This window comes from Myotis lucifugus, unplaced genomic scaffold, assembly GCF_000147115.1.
Source record: "Myotis lucifugus unplaced genomic scaffold, Myoluc2.0 scaffold_274, whole genome shotgun sequence".
In the NCBI taxonomy this organism is placed as follows: Eukaryota; Metazoa; Chordata; class Mammalia; order Chiroptera; family Vespertilionidae; genus Myotis; species Myotis lucifugus.
Window position 1 is genome coordinate 697,757 of NW_005871322.1, and position 15,901 is coordinate 713,657.

At 57.2% G+C, this 15,901-nt stretch overlaps 1 protein-coding gene across 12 annotated transcripts; it reads right to left on the reverse strand.

Annotated features, from left to right (window-relative positions):
- Positions 1-2: 2 nt before the first annotated feature.
- Positions 3-15,704, reverse strand: FHOD1 (formin homology 2 domain containing 1). Of its 12 annotated transcripts, XM_014464920.2 has the most exons (24): positions 15,434-15,634; positions 8,061-8,167; positions 7,604-7,668; positions 7,250-7,317; positions 7,071-7,176; positions 6,900-6,994; positions 6,522-6,633; positions 6,343-6,437; positions 6,103-6,246; positions 5,838-5,983; positions 5,593-5,757; positions 5,443-5,466; positions 4,992-5,045; positions 4,029-4,144; positions 3,328-3,941; positions 2,845-3,000; positions 2,214-2,396; positions 2,010-2,129; positions 1,773-1,934; positions 1,193-1,383; positions 908-1,100; positions 664-826; positions 387-584; positions 3-313 (listed from the first exon to the last, which is right to left on the reverse strand). In XM_014464920.2, exons 1-24 carry the CDS (start codon positions 15,632-15,634, stop codon positions 231-233), a joined length of 3,561 nt encoding a protein of 1,186 aa, XP_014320406.1. In that variant the 3' UTR covers positions 3-230. The 12 variants fall into 12 exon arrangements, with proteins under 12 accessions (XP_014320406.1, XP_014320404.1, XP_023618827.1 ...); XM_014464918.2 differs by having other exon boundaries at positions 3-584; positions 15,434-15,702; XM_023763059.1 differs by having other exon boundaries at positions 6,343-6,633; positions 15,434-15,702.
- Between the last annotated feature and the right edge of the window lie 197 nt (positions 15,705-15,901).

Below are 15,901 nucleotides of genomic sequence, written 5' to 3' on the forward strand. Positions count from 1 at the left end.
GATTGGCTAAGAAAACTTTATTATGCTCCACGTGTTCAGGGAGCTCATACATACACACACACACACACAACACACAAACACAGATAATACTGCTCAAGGCACTGGCCACTGGGTACAGAGTGACCCCAGGGTTGAGAAGATGCCCAGATTTCTGCTCTGGCCCCTCCTCTCTCTATATAGTCTTTTGCCTGCAGGCTGTGGCCCAGGTAGATATTCTGGAGGCAGTGGCTTCACACCTCCAGGCCAGGTCCCTTGCTCAGTCCCAGTGCCTGCACCAGGTCTTCTCCAAGTCCGCTCTTCAATGTCCGTCTCACTGCAGGGACAGAGCGGGGTTGGAGGGGATTGCTGGGGATAAAGTGGGCAGCGGGTATGTGGGGAGTACTCACAAGATTTGCGGTTGCCACGGGAACGCTTGCGTTCCCGAGCAGCTAAGGCACGAGGACTGCTCTTGGTCACTGACTGCACCAGCAGGTCCATGATCTCATCTGAAGTGTCACTGGGTGAACTGGAGCCTGGGGATTCTTCTGGGGGTGCATTGGAGGCCCCCACTGCTGTGGGCACTGGGGAGCTGCTCTGGACCAAGCCTGAGAGAGACCAGATGGGGAGGTCAGGCCAAGGTGGCCCCAAAGCAAAATCCATTCCCCTAGTGGCCACAGGTCCCACCTCTGCTGCGGCGGCTGTGTGTGGCATCTTCAGGCTTACTGGTCAGCAGACTCTTCATGCTGGCGTGACTGTCTGCATCACCCTGGCCTGGCCCACTACCCACAGCCACTGGGACAGACGGGTTGCTGGGGGCTTCCCCAGCCACTCCTGAGAACTTCTCTGTCTGGAGAGGGGAGAATGATGAGCTGGGAGCCAGGGAAGGAAACCATGGGAACAGCAGTCAAAACCTGGAAGGGGCACGCACCTCAGTGATCATGCGTCCCCGGGTCTTGTTGCGCTCACGGTAGGTGGCCCGCTTCTGCTGCTGTTGGAGCACCCGGTCTCGGCAAGTCCGGTACTCCAGCGAGAACTCCCGCAACGTGTGGCAGAACTGCATGATGCGCACTTCACGGGCTGCCTGTGCGGTGTACCCCAGGTACAGCAGGAAGGCGTGGAACCTGGGCAGGTCAGGATAGGAAGGTGATGGTGAGTCCTACTTGGGGGTGAGGGACAGTGGTGGCGGTCCTGCCTCTCGGGCCCACAATCCCACCTGTTGCAGACGCGGCGGTGCACTACTCGCAGCATGGTAACGCGTCGGGAGCAGTGGGCCAGGAACTGGGTGAGGCGGGTACGCAGGGCCGGGGCCAGCTCATGCTTGGCCAAGCTCCGCAGACTCTCCTCAGCTGCACGGCTCCGATGCTCCAGCTGCCCCAGGTTCTCAGCCAGCTGTTCAAAGTCCACCTGGAAAAGCAGGGGGGTACACAGGCTGTCCCCCCACAAGAAGGTACTGCCTGAGGCTGCCTCTGTGCCAGGCTGGTGAGCCAGGCCAGAGGAACACAGAGATCCAACCATTGCCCTCCAAAAGTTCACGGTCTACCACAGGAAACAGACAAGTCCATTTGGTCCAATGGGGAACAGAGAAGGTTTCTTGGGGAGGCGGCAGCTAAACTGAGACCCAAAGACTGAGTAGCGATAGCCAGGCCAATAGAGGGAAGCATTTCTGGCACAAACATCTGTAGCCGAGCCAGCCCTGGCACAGCCGTTGAAATAGGAGGGGAGAAGCCAGCCCCAGGAAGCAGCACCCCCTCATGCCCTGGCCAATTTTATCCAAGCCCCTGGCTGGTGCTAACCTTGGCACAGCGGGTCAGGGCGGGGATTTCTGAGTAGAGGTCGGAGGAATCAGGCCGCATCTGGAGCACCAAGGAGCAGAGATGGTGCAGCAGTGACTGCCTGCGCACGGTGTCCTTCACCTCTGACACTTTCTCCAGGTAGCTCAGCTCAAAGCCACTGCTCTGAAAGGACTTTGTCTGAGCCTGGGCCGGCTGGCTCCAGAGCCTGGCTCCCAGCCCTCATGCGCTGTCACTCACCTGGGAGCCATTGAGGAAGTTGCCCACAGCCAGAAGGGTGGCCAGGATGCAGCGGAAGGTGGTATTATGCACCAGTTGTTCCATGCCCACTTTCAGGTCATACAGTGGCTCTGCGATTTCCTGGTGTGGGAGGCCAGGGTCTCAGACTACATGGTCACCATACTCATCTGGCCCCACTGCCTGTCCCACCCATGACCCAGGTACCCGTTCCATGCTGTCATAGTCCAGCTTGAAGGCCCAGAGTTGTAGGCGGGCAGCCAGGCCCCCGATGGAGGCAAGAGTCATCAGGAAAGTCTCAGCTGGGGCCAAAGGTATGTCAGGATTGGCCAGTTGGGCCTCCTGGATCTTCTGCCGCTCCTCTTCCGTGGGCATCATGGTCAGTAGTTTCTGAGGACACAACCACCACCCCATACAGGCCAGTAAGTGCTGGCCTGAGGCCTCAGGTGTTGGTCTTGACTCCCCCTAGGCCAGTGGTTCAACCTTCTGGCCCTTTAAATACAGTTCCTCATGTTGTGACCCAACCATAAAATTATTTTCGTTGCTACTTCATAACTGTAATGTTGCTACTGTTATGAATTGTAATGTAAATATCTGATATGCAGGATGGTCTTAGGCGACCCCTGTGAAAGGGTCATTCGACCTCCAAAGGGGTCTTGACCCACAGGTTGAGAACCGCTGCCCTAGGCTATCTGGGGGAGGTCTGGGGGAGCCCCAGGGTCTGGGGACTGCTATGCCAAGCCCCTGCCCACTACTAGAGGGTCAGGAAATGCCCACTGACCAAAGGAGAGGGCTGGACCTCCCACTCCCTTCCACACCCCCAGCTGGCTATCCCTACCTCAATGCCGTCCTTGCTGACAGCAAACTCATCGAAGTTGACCAGGGCAGCCTTAATGACATGCACCGGTGGCAGTGTGGTTAGACCAATGTTGATAGCGTTGCTGCGCTTGGGGTCCAGCACTGTGGTCATTGTCCGGCGGCCCTCACCAGCTTTCTTTGAGGTTGAGGGAAGGAGAGTTTAAGTTTGGGAAAGGGACTAGCTGGGGCAACAACCTAAGAGGACACTTCAAGGGCCCCCTCCAAATGGCGAGGTCACCCCACAACTGGGGATGGACCTGGGATGTTTAGAGCCTTGGGATGAGCTTAGATACCAGTTAGGCCTCTGCTGATCCCTGTTGGGACCTCAGACAAGTCCCCGCTCCTCTCTTTGCCTCGCTTTCCCCACGTGGGAAATGAGCGGCAGCCCCAGTAGTTAGGACCCTTGAGCTCTGATTCCCCCCCCTCGCCACTGGGGCTACCTTGCAGATGAGGGTGCGTTTACCTTGGAAGGTAATACGTCCTTGGCACGGGACTCAAACAGGTGTTCCAGCCGGGCTGTGTCCACGGAGACAGGCTCCAGGGAGGCCCACAGGGTGGAGCAGGGCCCAAAGCGGCTCCCAGAGCTTCCATGGCCCCCAGCCAGCTTTAGCTCCCGCCAGAAGAGTTTGACTGTCTTCCTCTTGGTGGGGAGGGCTAGGCCGTCAGGCGCTGATGGGGGAAGAGGGGCAGCTGGCAGTGGTGGAGGTGGTGGTAAGGGGCCTTTGATGGGTGGGGGAGGTGGGGGTGGAGGAGGTGGGGGGCCTTCGGAGAGCAAGGGCAGTGGGGGTGGTGGGGGCGGGACCCCTTTCCCAGCCTCCACAGTCTCTATGTTCAGTATGTCCTGGTCTTCGTCCTCCCTCAGATCTGAGAAGTCCAGGTCCCCAATGCAGAGCTTGGGTACATGGGTAGAGAACTTCTGGGTGGGCTCAGCCTTGGGGCTTGGTGGGGCCAGTGGCTCCTTGGGCTCTGGCTCAAGGCTCCTCTGGGACCTGAGCAGGACTCGGGGGGCAGGGCTCTGGGGTGTTTTGGGTACAGAAGCTGGGACCGGTTCAGGGGAACTCCACAGTTCCCGGGCATCTAAAAAAAGAGAAGCAGCTGTCAGTGTCATGGCCTCTGTGGGGCAACAAGGAGACATGGGTAGATTCTGCCCACCCACCCGCTCACCTGGGTGTCCATCAGCCTCATCGGGCACTGCCCCAGCCAATGCCTCTGCCCGGCCCTGGGCCAGCGCAGCCTGCTTCTCTGTTTCTGCTGCTGCCACATTCTCCAGGAACCGGGCTCTGGGGGGAGGCACTTGTCAGTGAGGGTGTCTGACACACCCCAGCCCAGGGTGGTACACATGCTGGTCCCCTGGGCACTGCCCCTAATTGCAGGCACACACAGACACACAGGAACAGACCATGCGCCAAGCAGACCCAGGACCCGACCCCCCATGTCCAGCCCCTGTTCAATTCTCCACATCTGGGGAGGGTCACTTACAACCCAGCATTCCCAGGTCAACGTACAGAGAGAAGTTCTACTTAATGTCTAACTTGCAACCTTGCTATTCATGTTAATTGTCCTGATTCTAGACAAGGACCCTTAGAGCAGGGGAAGGGGATAGCTGTGCCAATGGGCACATCCCTCCCTTGGCATGTCTGCAGCTTCTGAGAACTATGACCTATGCCCAGAAAGGGGCCTGGTAGAGACAGGCACTCAGTTTATGTTGAAATAATGAGTGATCCAATGTCTCTTTCTGGGCCCCTCTAGCCTCCATTGGCCCTCAGTCCCGGCCCTTATCTTAGCCCTAGGTTGTTCCTCTACCTCCACACTGCACAGCACCCTAATTCCCCTCCCTGCCCTATTCCTGGCCTATGCCTGGGAGAATGGGCTCCAGGTTGGGAGTCCATGTCCTCATCTCTGGTCAAAGCTATCAAGGTATCACTATTGAAGCACAGGATCCACTATGACCTCAGGGAACTAATCCCAATGCTTAGTCCTTAGGTAACCGAGGAGGCAGAGATCTGGGGGAAAAGGGGCGCGAGAGTCCCCGAGTTCTGGCTGCATCAGACAAATGGAGCCCCGCTGGGAGAAGCAATGCTGAAGCCCTGAGCACATGGCAGGCCTGGCAAGCTGGCCTCTACTTACTCCAGCCTGGCCTGCCCAGTAGGGGGCTGGGGGACAGGTGGGCTCTCAGGGGCCCTGGGTGGGGGTGGGGGAGGGGAGATGAGAGAAGAAATAGTAATTGTGGTGTCTGCTCCACCTGGAAGCCCAGTTGCTCACACCTACTCAGACCTGGGCAGTGCTATCAGGGATTCCTTCCCAGCCACAGTGGGAAGAGGAGGGGGTTGGGGAGGACATGACGAGAGGAAACTAAGTGGAGGGGAGAGACTGACATGAAGCCGGACAGGGTGCAGTAAGAGACAAAGACAGAGCAGAACAAGAGTCAGAGACAGTGCCGGAGAAACAAAGACAGTAGGGGGTAGGGAGACAGAGAACATTGGCCAAGACCAGACGTAATGCCAGAAGGAGATGAAGAGAAGCCCCAGGGGGAGGAGGTCCGGTCAGAGCCGAACCCCACCCCCCAGCAGTCACTTACCAAATAGGAGCAGTTTGGTGAAGTCTGGAAAGAAAGAGAGAGAAAGCACGCGTTTGGGCAGAGGAGGCCGAGGGTCCATGGAGGGGAGCAGAGCAGGAGGGACAGGTGGGGAGAGGATTCCAGGGGGGTAGCCTCTATCTCCCTACTTACTTGTAGATGCTCCTCTCACAGGAGCTGTCAGCTGAGGACGCCACGGAGAGGGCAGGAAAGAGGTTCGCAGAGGTACAGAGGCCAGAGGCAGGGCCCATGGGGCTGGGCACTGGGCTTGTGAGTGGGTCAGGGCCGGAAGAGAAGGAGGAGGAGGGCCCTGTGGGGCTGGAGGCGGGGTCTGTCAGGAGACAGGTTACTCCTGGTGCATCCATCCCTCCTCCCCAAGTGCTGAGGCATGTTCTTACCCAGGCTCCGAGGTGCGCACATGGCAGCCCCCGCCTTCTAGAGATCGGCGGCTCCTCTTGCCTTCCTCTGAAGAGGGCTTTCTACGCTCCCGCCGCCCACCTGCAGCGGCTTCCTCGATGTCTCCATCCTCCATCCGCAGGGCACTCTAGCAGACATGGGTCCAGATGTGAGCAACTGAGGTAGGGTGGGTGCTGGGAAACCGTGCCCCCTCCCTCCCCTCTTCTGGCTCCCTGTTGGGCCCTGGCGGCCCAGCCCAGAGCCCACCTCATAGAGCACAAGCTGTGCACGTAAGTCGATGTCAGTGCCCGCCGCGCCCAAGTGCCGCTGGACCAGTGCCTCCATGCCCTGCTGCTCCAGTGCATCCGTCACGTCATAGAAGGAGTCCTGATCTGGGAGCGCTGCCAGCGTCTGGAGGTTGGGGATAGGAGGCTAAGGCTCATGGGAGCCTGAAGGCAGGAGCCTGAGGGGCTCATACCTGGCCTTTGGTTCCCCCTCCACACACACCTTGTTGATGAGGGTGACTGTGTACACCAGCAGCTCAGGGTCTGCACCATTCTTCTCCTCTAGGATGCACACCAGGTTGGCCCATGGCAGAGCACCTGCCACACAGAATGGAGAGCAGTCATGAGGAGGAAGGTAGGAGAAGGCTCTGAGTGGTGGGGAGGGAGGGAACAGTCTCTGACCGGTGGTGCTGGCCACAGAGTTGACTGCGTAGATGAACAGCGGTGCATTGCTCTCAGAGTATTCCACAAACACCAGCAGCAGCTTCAGAGCCGTCTTCACCACCAAGCGGGACTAGGGGAGGGATAACCACATATGAGTGGGGCTTGGGCCAGAGCTGGGCCAGCTCCTGGTGCAGTGGGGGAAGGGCTCCTGGGGCTGGACCCAGACAGGAGAGTCTCAACAAAAAGACCCTGGCTGTAGGCCCAGGCATTGAAGTGCTTTTAGGCTTAGAGGGGCCACAGACTCACTCCATTCTTGCCCATTTTACAGGAGAGAAAATTGAGGCCCAGAGAGAGGCAGTGGGAAAAGGGTGCATGTCTGGGGGGAGGGCCATTTACCAGGCTGGCACACAACATGTACAGCCACTGCACGGTCTCAGTGTGGGCCACCACTCCCAGCATCCCATCCACAAAAAGCATCACCTGGCCCAGTGCTGAGGACACAAAAACAAGAAGAGATCAGTACGGGGTCATTGAAAGCAAGGGTCCTGGGGGAGGAGTGGGGCTGACCTCGGAGGATGTAGCTCTGGTAGTTGTGGTCAGCAGCAGCACCCACACGGATCAGGCAACTCAGCCCCTCTGAGTGCACAAATTCAGGCACCAGGTCCTTGTCCTCCTGGGGGCACCATGGGGGAGTTTAAGGGGGCTGAGGCTAGGATGCCCACCCCCAGCCCACCTCAGGGCCTCACCTGGAAGATCTGCTTTAGTGAGAAGAGAGAGCGGCGGAGCTCAGGGCCACTGGAGCCATACAATTTTTCTGCAAGGGGTGGATGGACATAGTAACCTCAAGGGGACATAGGCAACCTTAGAGAATATTCTAGTATTCTTGAACCCCCCACCTCCTCCTCTACTTACTCCCTGGCTCTGGGCAGCCCCCACTACAGTCTAGCTGCAGCATTAGCCTTGGCCCTAGAAGGAAAGGTCAGGATAGGAATGGGGAGGGGCCACATATTCTATCTCTGATCTGTCCTGTCCACTGTCCAGTACATGCCTGAAAGAAACTGAGCCAGCTGGGCTGGACATTGATGCCCTCACACACTCACCTAAGATGGCATTGACTCTCACGGAGAGCTGGGTCCGCAGGATCAATGTAGGCTTCCGCCCTTTGCTGGAATCAAGCAGCATAGTCAGCACCTCCCAGCTCATTCTGCGGGGTCCCTTCCCCCACACCAAGGCAGCCAAAGACCTCCCCACATGCCAACTGAGGCCCAGCTCCTTCCTCCCCAACTGATCCTCTAAGCCCAAGGGTTGGCCAGACAGAAGGATTTATGCAAATACGGGTATCTCAGATATGTGGGAGAGCCCCCACTCCATCCTGGGTAGCAGGTAACACTGGCCAGGCCTCGGGATTCCCCTGGCACAGTTCCCTGGGGCAGCAGGAGGTGACGTGCATGTGTCCTTGGCTAGAGATCAGGTGTCTTGGCTGCTGACACCTGAGCCAGCCTCTGGTGGGGGCAAGGTTGTGGCCAGCCTTATGTTCCTGGTCTCACCAGCTCTGACCTGATCTCTTCATAGAAGCCCTCCAGCATTTCCCGCTGCTCTTCCAGGGACAGCTCAGGGTCCAGGTAGTATCCAGAGGGAGACACTTGGAGGGCACAGTCCTCTAGCTGGGGGCAAAGAGAACAGCTGTCAGGGATGGGGAAGAGGTGGCAGGGGTAGGTACGGAGACCTCATGACCTCCTACCTCCTACTCAGGGTGCTGGCAGAGAGGCACACCACAAGGGCGGCACCGTAGCCAAGCATTCCTTTAGCAATCCTTCATGTGCCTACTATGTGCAAAGCCTTTGTATGTACTATGTCTTCTCCTGGCTAGCACTTACCCGTTCTTTAGGTTTCAGATTACATAAGGCTTTTTTTTAAAAAGACTTCCTGGACTCTTCTGCTATGCAATGCTATGCAACCTACACCATGCCATGTGTGTACCCTCCTCTGAGGCCTTCCCCAGGGCAGTATAATATCCTAGACACTAGTCTTCTTCCCCTTTAACTGTGTGTTCTCTGGGTTCGGGCACCATGTCAGTCTTGCTGCATGCTATATCCTCAGAGCGTAGCCTAGCATTTGGCACATTGTAAGTTCTCACTAAAATGTATTGAGTTAATGAACATAAATGAGGAACGAGAATGGAGAGAAGATGGAAGGAAGTTCCTGCCTTCGAGGAAGTTCACAGCCCCGTGGGGTGATAAGCTGTAGCCACAAGCATTCAAGCCCTGGGAGGAAGTGTTAAGGGAAAAAGAAAAAAGAAAAAAAAAAGAATGCTGGTGTTATTGGTGGAAGTGGGGTATCCACTGGTGAAAGTGCGGGATCCCTTTACCCACTGGGTGTTGGGGATCGGGTTCTTACGATATCTTGAGAAAAAGAATTTTCTAAGATTTGCATGGGAGAATGGGTGATTTTTACTTGCGTGGAATATATCCCTGGGTTTCAAAAGTCCCATATCCCTTAAACCAGTCCAGGAAAAGGTGCAGCTGGGGATTCAGCAGAGCCAAAAGCAAAGCCAGTGTCCACAGTTTCCGTTCCACAGTGGAGTTAAATCCGGCACAGCATCAGGCTAGTCACAGTCTGTTAGTCCATTGTGTGGGGTCCACACAGCTGTGGGCCACGTGGACGAATATAGGGGAGTGTGCCCCTGCAACAACTGGACCAGGAGCCCAGCACGCAAGAGAGGGAACCTGCTTGTTTAGGAGCTTATGTATCTCAGATTTTGCGCCCTTGCAGTGGCCACGCCTATTCTGTCCAATGACCTGGCTCCTGGGTGTGACTGACAGATGATCACCTCTCCAAGTCACCCAGACCTCACTGGGCATGCCTAATACTCCGCCTTCCCTTTGTTCCTTTCCAGTTAATTAATAATTGGGTTAAATACAACCATATCACTGGGAGGTGCCAACCCAGCTGGGAGGTGTATGTGTGTCCCTGAATTAAGACAGTGAGTAGCAGGGGCTACTACACAGGCTCCCAGTCCCTCCAGGCCTGAGGGTCTTTGCCATGTTCTCACGTGGGCTACGGTGACCATGGTCCTACCTGGACCTCAGAGGCCTCCAAGGGGCCTATTGAAAACCCAGATTTTAGGGTCTGACTCAGTCAGTCTATAGTGGGTCCCTGAAACCTGCATCATAACAAGAAGGCACATGCTTCCCACGTCTCTCTCCCCACTGAGCCTGGCTCCCCTCCACTACTGGGCAGGACACTTGGCTCCTTGAGAAGTACTTGTAGAAGGGCCTAGTAAGGTGACTGTGGAGAGTCTGATGGCAGCACTGTGCCTCTCCTGGACACCTCCCCCATAGCAAAGTCCCCTTGACTTGAGTGGCTCTCCCCCTTGAGGTGCTATGACCCAGAGAGAGCCCCCTCTGCAGAGTCAGGGTGCCTACGGTCTCCATCTTACTGGGAATAAAAGTCCTGTTGTTCTGTCAGTCCTGCCTTGCTCTGGACCCAGCCCAGGGGCTTCCAGCTGCCCTTGGTCCCTTGAGGGGAAAGGGAGTCCAGCTCCTGCCCCCACCTCTGCCTCTACGTAGCATCCCTGCTGTGCCTGAGAGCCTGACCCAGCTCCTTCCTGGCAGTTCAGGCCCTTCCTGTGAGGCCCTTGGGTGACCACCTCCCCCCACTGACTGGGACATGGGACATAGAACAAATACTCCAGCCTGTTCTGTCCCACTTCCTGCCTGGCTGCCTGCCCTTCCCTGGGCGCCTTGGGCGGGCCTGGCCTCTCTCTCCTCCGTAGGAGCAGAGTCATCTTCTCCAGGGCCTACTGGGAATAGGCCTGAGCTGGGAGGGGGTAAGGCCCCTGGGCTGGGGTACCTTGTCCAGGGCCAGCTCAGCTGAGGGCAGCCCCACATTCCTCCTGATCCCTCTTCCCACAGATGACTCAGCAGCCTACCCTCCCTACCCCCATCCAGGCACAGCTGCATCTCCTTCTGGGACCCTAGAGAAACATATCTCCCCCAGAGCTGCAACCCACCTCAGGGATCCCCCAAATCACACACATAGAGAACAGCTCATCCGAACATTCATGAACTGGGCTGGTTTTAGGTTCTGAGGACAGAGCAGAGAACAAGACACTGCCTCTGCCTTCCCTGCTTTCCAGCTAGTCCTGGAGGCAGGCAGGCTTGACTCAGAGAAAGGCCACAAATAAGTGTAGAGGTACAATGGCCAAGGGTGCCAAGCAAGGGGAGAGGAGGAGTTATATAAAGATAAACACTGGAGGGGTGATCGATTATATGCAGTAATTGCTTACAAACCCAGGTATATATGGTCAGGTATATACAAGGTGTCCCCCCAAAATGTCTACACACTTGGTATAATTATAAAGGCAGTGTTTATTAAAATACATTTCATTTTCAAAATGTAATAGAAATTAGCTGTTAAAGTGTGTATACGTTTTTTGGGGACACCTGTATATACATGCTCGCTGGCCAGGCACAGGCCCAAGAAGCACACCCACGGAAAGCTCGGGCCCAGCACGCTTTCTTCCTCTCCTGCACGCATACTTACACGCTCTAGTCCCAAGTGTGCAGGGTACCTGGGATGCCTGTATCCCTGTGGGGGAGGGGGTCCTCAAGACTAAGTGCTTACCACCCCAGCCTCCTCAGATGAGCAGGTTTAAACCCTGGTGGTTAGTGGCTTCCCTAACCATGTCACCTGTCTAATTCTGCCAGTGCCCCATTTATGGAGAGGAGACTCATGGGTAATTGGCAACCCAAAGCCTATAGGACAATGCCCTCCTCCTCCAGCTGTTTGTCTTGGATGGAGATGGGGGAGGGGGTTCAGGTCAGGCAAGCAGCAAAGAGCAGAGACTTCCTGCCAGCTGAGTGGTGCTTGTCCCTCACACCCCTGGCCCCTTCCTGGGGTCACCCTTCTGAGAGCCAAACCCCTGGGCCTTGTTTCTCACACCCTGGGGCTGGGCCAGGCCTGAGTAAGCCCAAACCCTGGCCCCTGCTGACAGTGCTTAGGGTCAGCACATGGTCAGTGTAGGTCTACGTCCGTGACTCCCTCCTGGCTCTTGTCTTCCACACTTCTCTGCTGTCTGTCTTGGGGTGGTGTCCCTCCTCCATTCTTCCCAGGCTCAGCCCCTCACTTCAACCTCCAGACTACGTTCCTTTGGATACTCTGGGCTCAGGTTTTTCTGGCAGCCCTAACTAACTTGTTACATATGATTTTATATGCAGGGCCAAGCTTAGGGGACCCTGGTGTCTACTCCCCAGTATTTTTCATAGCAGTGTAATCAGGTGAGAATGAACATGCCAGGGGCAGGGTACAAAGAAGATGGGGAAGAGGACAGAATTATATGCTGGAGGACTCTTGTTTTAGGAAATAAATTAACTGCCCTTTTCTTTCCTTTTCCTATACACACAAGACCCTGTGAACTATGAGCCTCTTTTCCTGTTATCTCAGATCTCCAAGGAGACCATGACTTCCTGGTTGAGATGACATGGATGGGCTTTGAGGAGGGAAACCCACTTGTTTTGCCTCCTCTGTGTAATACACTGGGCTGCCTAGTTTGATTCTGATAATCCTTTGACAGGTGAGGAGACCAAGAAATTCAGTGGATTTGCACCTGCTGCACAACCAGGAACGGGCCTAGGGCTAACTGACCTAGATCTTAATTACCCAGAAGCTCATTGGAAGTGCGCCAGGGAACCCCGAGGGTAGGTGGAATGAAGGTTGGGGCCTGAGGGTTGCCAAGTGCTGAAGACAGCCTCTCAGCTGTCTGGACTCTACAAATACCCCAAACTGGTCCTCCCAGTTCTAGCAAGGGAATGCTAAGGAACACACACACACCATACATGTTGGGGTAATAGTGCCTACTTCTGCCAGGATCTAGGTCTGAGTCCTTCATGAGGTCACTTAGCCCAGAATGATCAGTGACATGCCAGCCATAGGGAAAGTGGGGAGGCCATGACTCATGCCCACATCCTAATCTTCTACAATCTCCCAAAGAAACCTCCCTATCAGGGGGCTAAAGGACTCAGTTCATCATCAGAGCACCCCTTCTTACCCTTAAGAATCCTCTGGGACCCCTCCAATCCGTCCCTGTCCCAGTATGTCAGTTTAACACTTAGCCTCCTAGCCTATCCTGCTTCTGAAGGGTAGACTGAGGCTGGAGCAAGGAGGGGGCAAGGTCAGGACACATTCTAGGACAGTGCCACCACTGTCCTACTCTAATCTTTAGCCACAGCTGGGGAAACAAAGTTGCTGGTAATGGACAGATTTCTAGGGCTATCTCTGCTACTAGGAGTAGGGGGTTCCTCTAGCCTTTGCATCAGGGTCAGAGCAACACCCAGATCCCTCTGCTCAGAGCCCAGGGAGAAGTCAGTGCTATCCCAGATGTGGCAGGGCCTTTGGGTATAAGGGAGGGGCTCCTGAGGCACCACCCCAAGAGCAAAGGTAGTAGGGAGGGTAAGGAGGTGAGCGGCAGGGCCAGAAGGCCTGGTTACCCCTGGTGCAGGGGCAGGTTCCTGGACTGGGAGAGGTTCTGGCAATAGTGGGAAGATATTCCTGAGTTTCCCTGGAGACATCAGGCATGGCCGAAGGCACTGCCAGGACCCTGCCTCACCCCCTCTTAGGGCCAGGAGATGAGTCAGAGGCTGTGGCCAGGAGCTTCCTCCTAGACTGAAAGGAAATGAGCAAGGCCCTCTGTGGTGTGAAAGCTCCAAGTCTTTTAAAAAGGAAGAAGCCCTAGGGGAACTCAATGGGGTGTGTGGTGTGGAGCCCCAGAGGGAAAGTGGGCTGGGTCTCTGTACGTCCCCAGGGAGGGGGCAGGGTCTGCAGGGATGATGGGGGTCAGTGCCCAGACTGGGAGGGCAGACTTGGCTATGTCCTGTTCCTTTGCTGGACAACTGTACAGAGGATGAAGCAGGGAGTACAAAACCCCTCCCTCATTTCTGCTGTACAGCCCTGCACAGGGACGCCTGGATTTCTGGGTTACCTCTCCCCTCTAGAGACTATCAAGGCAGGCCTGAGTCATGTCTGTGCCCCTGGGGCACCCACTTATAGGACTAGGGAAGGAACCAGTTGTTGACATTTCTTGCAAAAAAGGGCCCTGCTCCCCCTCTCGCAGATCTCTGATGTCCCTGACCCTACCCTATTCTGAGCCCTTCTTTCTCTGGCCTTCTATTCTGGGGCTGTGGTCACAGTTTATATTTGGGATGAGCACATCACAGTGCATCTGACCATTGCTGGCAGAGCTGTCAGCCCCAGGGAGTCCTGCTCTAGGCACTGTGGTAACCCCATGTGTCCACCCCCATATCCTGCCTGTGGGGGATATGACAGTCCCTCAAGTACACCAGGTGGGAGATCCTGAAAGTGGGGAAACTAGGAAGGACTGAGTTGGCAGAGATGACACATTCTCTGAGTTCAGTAGTGTCCTCAGCTAGGGAGCAGAGAACAGAGGGCAGAGCCTCTTTCCTGTAGCTGTCCTCCCAAATCTGCCCCTAGTTGGAAAGTCCTGTCCTAGAGTAGGGGTGGTGGTGGTGGGTGGAATACTGTGTTCTCTGTAGAGCTCCAGGCGTTTCAGGAACCTGGCCTCAGTTCAGCACCCCTCTCTCCCTAGCGCCCAAGCTGAATAGGAGGTGGCCTCCCGCTGGTGGACGTGCTTCTTCCAGGCCCACCTGTTTGCCCCTTTCAACAGAGCAGGACGAGGGTGGAGAGGGGGATAGATGTTGCATCAAAACTCTGGAATGGGCAGCGTGCTGACACTTTCAAGTCATGGCCTTGAATACCGGGCTTTTTCAGGGACACGTGCCGTTCCCCAGGCCAATAGTCCCACCACCTCTCCCGCCCATTCTCGGAGGCGGGTCTGGCCCGCAGCGCCAGGAATGCAGGCCGGGGGGCCTGGCGCCCGGGGCACATTCCAAGGGAGACCCCGAGTCCGGGGGGCAAGTTTGCGCAACTCGGCGACCCAGCTAGGAGCCGGGGATTGCACCACCACCAACTCTCTCTCCTCGTCCGCACCACTCGGTGTGGACTGGCTGGCGGGGAGGCCAGGGGGGTGGTAGTGGCCTCCCAAAGTCCTGGCCCGGAAACCCCGCGCGCCGGAAAGGGCTGCCTGCGGGGGGCTGAGCGCGGCGAGCGGGAGGAGAGGTAGGGCCCGCCATCTGGAAAAGGGCCTTCCCCGGTATTGTGCGCGAGTCGGTTCCGGGGCGCAGGCAAACTAGAGCAGGCCGGCGGTTTAAAATTAGCCCGGCCCGCCGCCTCCCTTCCAGCTGCTGGCCCGCGGCGGCGAGAGTACGGGTGGTGGGGGCGGTGACTCAAAGGGCTTTTCCACCAGCGGAGCCTCCCGCGCTCGGCTAGTCCCGGGCTGGGCTGCTTCTGGAGGACTCCCCGCACCCCGTTAAGTCTCTTCTCCTCCCAAGCCACCTCCCCACCCCCACCTGCAGGGGCAACACTCTGCACAGCAGGACCCAATCCAACCTCCAGGAACCGCTCGAAGCCTCTGCCACCTATAGCGGCCCGCCCCGCCTCGTAGTTCCGCCCCCGCTTCAGGTGAGGTGGAGGCTGGTCCACACCCCCCCCCCCCAGCTCCGCCTCCTGGGTCCGCTACCACTCAAATATCTACCGCCACCCAATCCACAGCAGTTACCCAGGCAGACGGGCAGCTAGGAGCACCCCCTTCCCTCGACCACCTCCCCAGGGGGGCCTCACTTTAAGGGGCAGCCAGGGTGGCGCAAACCACAAGCTCCCTTCTCCCTTCTGCAGTTTCCCCTCAGTCTGAGAGGCGTTCCCGCAAGCAGGGCTGCGCGGACCTTGGTCCTCAGCCCCAAAGTATCCCGGAGGAGCGTACCCACTCCAGCCTCTCCCCGAGGGGCACCTCCCAAAGACGTTCATGGCACCAACCCTGAACCCTCGATCGCCCCCATATCTTCTCCGGGGCCCCTCACCTTGAGCGGCGCCCCCAGCAAGCGGTGCAGCGCGGGTATCTGTGCGCCCAGGGGCAGCGCCCCGTCCAGGCTGCAGGTGGGGGCCCGGCGCGGCTCCGGGAAGTTGGCACATGCAAAGGGATCGGTGTCCTCCAGGTACTGCACCCGCACGGTCACCACTGAGACCGGCTCCCCGTCCCCGCGGTCTTCCCCGCCAGCCATGGCTCTGCCACTGGCTCGCACCGCGCGTCTCGGACCAGGTCCTGGTCCCGCCGCGACAACTAAACTAGATTTGGGAGGGGCAGGACCGGACGCTGCAGAAGAGGGGCGGAGTCACAAGGGGGCGGGGCCGAGGAAGGAGGAGGAGCCAAGATTCGTCCCGGAAAGCGCGGGGGGGGTGGGGCGGGCAACCACTGCCGGAGGCGGGGCTTGCGGCGAGCCACTCAGAGGGCGCGATCTTAATCCCGTTAGTTCTCTGGCGAGGCGGGC

Excerpts from the sequence above, each read along its gene's own strand:
- FHOD1 (XM_023763056.1), bottom strand. The coding sequence starts at position 15,634 with ATGGCTGGCGGGGAAGACCGCGGGGACGGGGAGCCGGTCTCAGTGGTG. Across the intron at positions 6,634-6,899 it reads ACATGTTGTGTGCCAGCCTG|TCCCGCTTGGTGGTGAAGAC; the intron begins GTAAATGGCCCT and ends TCCCTCCCCTAG. Across the intron at positions 5,758-5,837 it reads GTGCGCACCTCGGAGCCTGG|CCCCACAGGGCCCTCCTCCT; the intron begins GTAAGAACATGC and ends CCCCGCCTCCAG.